Source organism: Rhododendron vialii, chromosome 7a (genome assembly GCF_030253575.1).
Source record: "Rhododendron vialii isolate Sample 1 chromosome 7a, ASM3025357v1".
Lineage (NCBI taxonomy): Eukaryota > Viridiplantae > Streptophyta > Magnoliopsida > Ericales > Ericaceae > Rhododendron > Rhododendron vialii.
Window position 1 is genome coordinate 20475989 of NC_080563.1, and position 4404 is coordinate 20480392.

Sequence of the window (4404 nt, forward strand, 5' to 3'; positions counted from 1 at the left end):
AATTCTTTGCATTACCTTTGCAAGGAATACGTCTTTATACCAACGGAAATGTGTTAACGTTGGACATTTCAAATTTTGAAGTAGTTCTCTACTTCTTTCACGTTGGTTGTCCCAATGACCAACAAAATGTAGAGCCTTTTACAATAAAATCTTGAAAATGTAAGATGACATTCAAGGTAGTGGGACGTCACCCAAGTCGCGTTCGGATTTGTCCGGCCAGGAGGACCCGGGAAGGGTGATTTGGCCTTGCTCCGGTAAATCGTTGACAGACGTGCTATCAGGAATGTTTTCCAAAAAAAAAAAAAAAAGGCTGGATTATGGTATTGGTTTATGCGAGCACTGACACAATCATCTCATAATGAGAAGATTATTTCGTTCTGATAATGAAAGAATAAAAAATTCTGAATTGATAGAATATGCTGATGTGCAAGAACAATTGAATCACTGGACTATCCCTCCAGTTCGTCATTCAGTTATTTATAGACATGGGATGTTTGAATTAAAAAGTAGCATGGCAATAAAAACTGTTGAACGAACAGAAAGCTTAGAATCCAATGATAAGATAATAAATCTTATGGATCGTACTGATCTACTTGCTCATATGCGTAATTATAGGTATGTTCATATTGGTTTGGTGCAAATTGCTCTTAAACCTTTAACTTTACTTGGAATGGACACCTGTTTGCAAGTCACTTTGCGCGATGGTAGGTGTAATAATTGGAGATCCTCGATTATGGGGGCAATTGAGACCAGTTTAAGTCATGGTCCTGTTTATTTTAATGTTTTTCCTGATCTATCTTTATCACTCACTGATAGAAACATAGGGGAAGCTTTGAATTGTAGAATCCAGACTAGAGGCTATGATTTCTTGCCTGGATCTAAAGTAATTGCTGTGATTTATAGAATTTATTATAAAGTCATGAATACCATGAATCCTAGGGTGCGAATGATGTGTCCTGCAGATCAAACTGTTTTAATCGAATCCAACATGTTGACATCTAATGTTGCTACTAACAGGTTGATTAATTGGGAAGAAATTACTTTCCCTGACAGCTGGACTATACCCAATGCTGTTCCTCCTCGACCCATTATCAATAGAATTGAACAAATAGTTCAAGATAATGATGGAACTGTTTTCTTAAATTTTAGGAATTCACAGGATCCACAGACTAGTCGATTTTCGAGAAATCTGAGTTCTAGAAATGGTCAAACTCCTTATAGAGTTAGTATGCCAAATACTAGTCGACACTCGACATCTGAGATTCCAGAATCTCATCATCCAATTGAGGATGAGAATCTGGTTGGGATAAGGATATCCCAAAACCAAATACCCCATGGAATTTATACTCAAAATACTAATACAGTAGAATCACCTACTGCTAGTGAAATGGCATTCACTATTAATAATGATAATAGGGACTGAGCTTAGAAGAGAAATTAATAAAGAATTCCAACAACCTAAATATCAAGAATTTAGGAGTTGGTATTTTGATAAATATGATCCTAATCAATTACAAAAATTCAAAAAGGAATTTTATGATTGGCTTGAAAGCCAACAAAAAATTGTACCTTTTACTCAATGGTTTTATGGAAGGTATTGGACAGAATTTGATAGGTCCATAAATGTAATACAAGATTATCATAGAAACTGGAGGTCAATGACGGGTACTGCTATCCGAGCAGTGCATCCTCCAACTATACCTTTGTCTATTGAAGGCAATTCTGAGTCTGATCCTCCATTGGAAACTGCTGCTTTTGTCAAACCTACAAACACAGATCCAAATGGAAAAGTTTATAAACAAAACAATCATACTAATGTTTGTCTTAATACAATCGGTGACCAATTGATTAGAATGGAAGAGCAAATAGCTCAAACTAGGGAAGATATTAGACATATAAGTCCTATGACCAATAATAAGGAGGATGATGGTATATCACCATCAAATATTCGGCCACCGTTACCAATAACTGGCTTTAATCTCACTGATCCTAATAAAAATTCTGAATTACTCAAAAAATTACAAAAGAGATTTAAGGGTTTAACTCTTAATGCTCTTACAGAAGAACAAGAAATGTCTCAACAAGAAGTTACAGAATTAGAAAATTCTAGCAAAGGGTGGGGAAGGCTAGAGTGGCAGTTAATTGCATTAGTAGGCGAGTAATCATAAAAACAAAAATTTTACTTAGCAAAAAAATCATTAAATTTTTTATTTATTTATTTTGAAAAGGAAAATTCTAATATAGTGAGTGTGTGAATGTATATTAAAGGGTGTAAAAAGTGCACAGAAATACGTGTTTTTTTTGTTTTCTAGCGTGTTTATCGTCAGCCCAGTGGGCTGACAATAGCAAGACCGTTTTGAAAATGACGGCAAATAGGAGCACTACTTTAGAAAGTTGTGTTGAGAAGACGGTCATTCATGTGACAAAAGTGTAATTAAACTACATATCTGGGGCTTTGTACCACACAAATAACGGATAATAGATCTTTTTCCTCCAAGGGCATGCAATAGATTCTCGTCCAAGGCTCCTCGTCAAAATAGGAAACGAAGTAATTAAATGAATGAAACAGAGATAAACCAGACTTCCGATCCAATCTGGAAATCTCCTGCGCGCATTGATCTTCACAGCCGTTAATCTGTGTATTGCTTTGAAAGCAAGCAATACCAGACCCCCTTCGATACGATACATAGAGAGATTTTGACTGATTGTTTAAGTTTAATGAAGTGGAGGAGAGGCGAAACGTTGGGAGTGGGGGCTTCTGGAATGGTGTCTCTAGCACTAGTTGATGATCAGGCTGCCTTCTATCACGATTTACCTTGTGTTATGGCCGTGAAATCTGCCCCATTAAGCAAATCGGGCTCGATTTGCAGAGAGAGAAGACACCTTAATCGGTTCGAAGGCTGTCCGCAAGTTGTACGTTGTTTCGGTTCCGATACCACGACTGAAGAAGGAGAGGATTGGTACAATCTATTCTTGGAGTACGCCTCCGGCAGCAGTCTATTTGATCGCATTCGTAGGTCAGGCAGAGGAGGATTACCGGAATCTGAGGCAAGGCGATACACGAAATCTTTACTCTTGGGTCTGAATCACGTTCACAAACAAGGATACGTCCACTGTGACATAAAGCCTCATAATGTAGTGCTTGTGGAAAGTGAGAGTGAAGTAATAAGATCTCCAATGAATCTGAATGGAAAGAGGAAAAGGGTTAAGAAAGAACACACAGCAAAGATTGCTGATTTTGGGGTTGCAATGAAGGCTGGAAAGAGAACGAAGGACGAAGAAAGAAGCAAGGGGAAACTAAGAGGTACGCCTATGTATATCGCCCCCGAGTCAATTCGGTGTGGAGAATATGAAGCTCACTCTGATATTTGGGCACTTGGGTGCACTGTTTTACACATGCTAACCGGCGAACTGCCTTGGAAGTGTGACAAAAATATGGAAAAGGCAGCTCTTTTGTTCAAGTTTGGATTTACAGAAGAAGTGCCGGAAATTCCAAGTTATGGGTTGTCGAAAGAGGCGCAAGATTTCCTCAACAAGTGCTTGGTTAGGGATCCTAAGTCACGGTGGACCGGTGACATGCTCTTAGCCCATCCTTTTGTCTCGGGTCTTGACTGCATGACAGCTGAAAGTAGAAAGGGCGAAAGGAGCAGAGTAGTTCAGCCACAAAAGGCAGCAAAAGAAGTAATTGATTCGTCGTCAAGCCAGAGTTCGTTCGATCTTACTAAACCGTACTTGCTCATGTCGCGTTCAGCATCAAACAGAATCTTGCCTGATTTTAGCAAGATTCGTACCATTAAAAAGGCAAAAAGAATGGAGGAGGAGGAAGAAGAAAAAGGGAAGAAGTTCGAACCGAGTTTTCGACTGGATGCCTGGGGCTACTGGGGTGTAAAGCCCATTCCGGTGATACCAAGCTCGAACATTGCTATTGAGATTTTCAATTAATTATGATTTTTCATTCCCCTTCAAATCCTTGAAAAGGAAAGGGTATTCATTCATTGAGCAATCATTAGACATGAGAATGTTAATCCTTATAGCAAATAGTGGATTTGCACTGTTGTGTTCATTTATACAGCAATTACAGGTTCTATGACTTCTGTTTGCAATTAGCACTATAGGATTTGGGTATTCTCTCATATGGTTGAACGCTTTCTGAACAGTGACACAGTTTGAATTTTTGAAACACTCAACAATATACTCTTTATATGTTTCTGAAGTTAGCTAAGATATTACAAACTAACTCAAATATTTTTAGAATTTATTAGCACTCTCCTATCACGCATCTAGTCAAGTACGCGAAACTAGACAATAAATAAATTCATGTACGAGTCACGACCCTCAGACTTCACACACACACACACACCCCAAGACACAAAAGATATGTATCATGAACATACATCGAACACA

The 4404-nt window shown here is 38.3% G+C and overlaps 1 protein-coding gene across 1 annotated transcript; it reads left to right on the forward strand.

Moving 5' to 3' along the window:
* Positions 1-2687: 2687 nt before the first annotated feature.
* Positions 2688-4176, forward strand: LOC131333223 (mitogen-activated protein kinase kinase kinase 20-like). Its single transcript, XM_058367640.1, has one exon. It carries the CDS (start codon positions 2719-2721, stop codon positions 3940-3942), a length of 1224 nt encoding a protein of 407 aa, XP_058223623.1. The 5' UTR covers positions 2688-2718; the 3' UTR covers positions 3943-4176.
* The last annotated feature ends 228 nt before the right edge of the window (positions 4177-4404 follow it).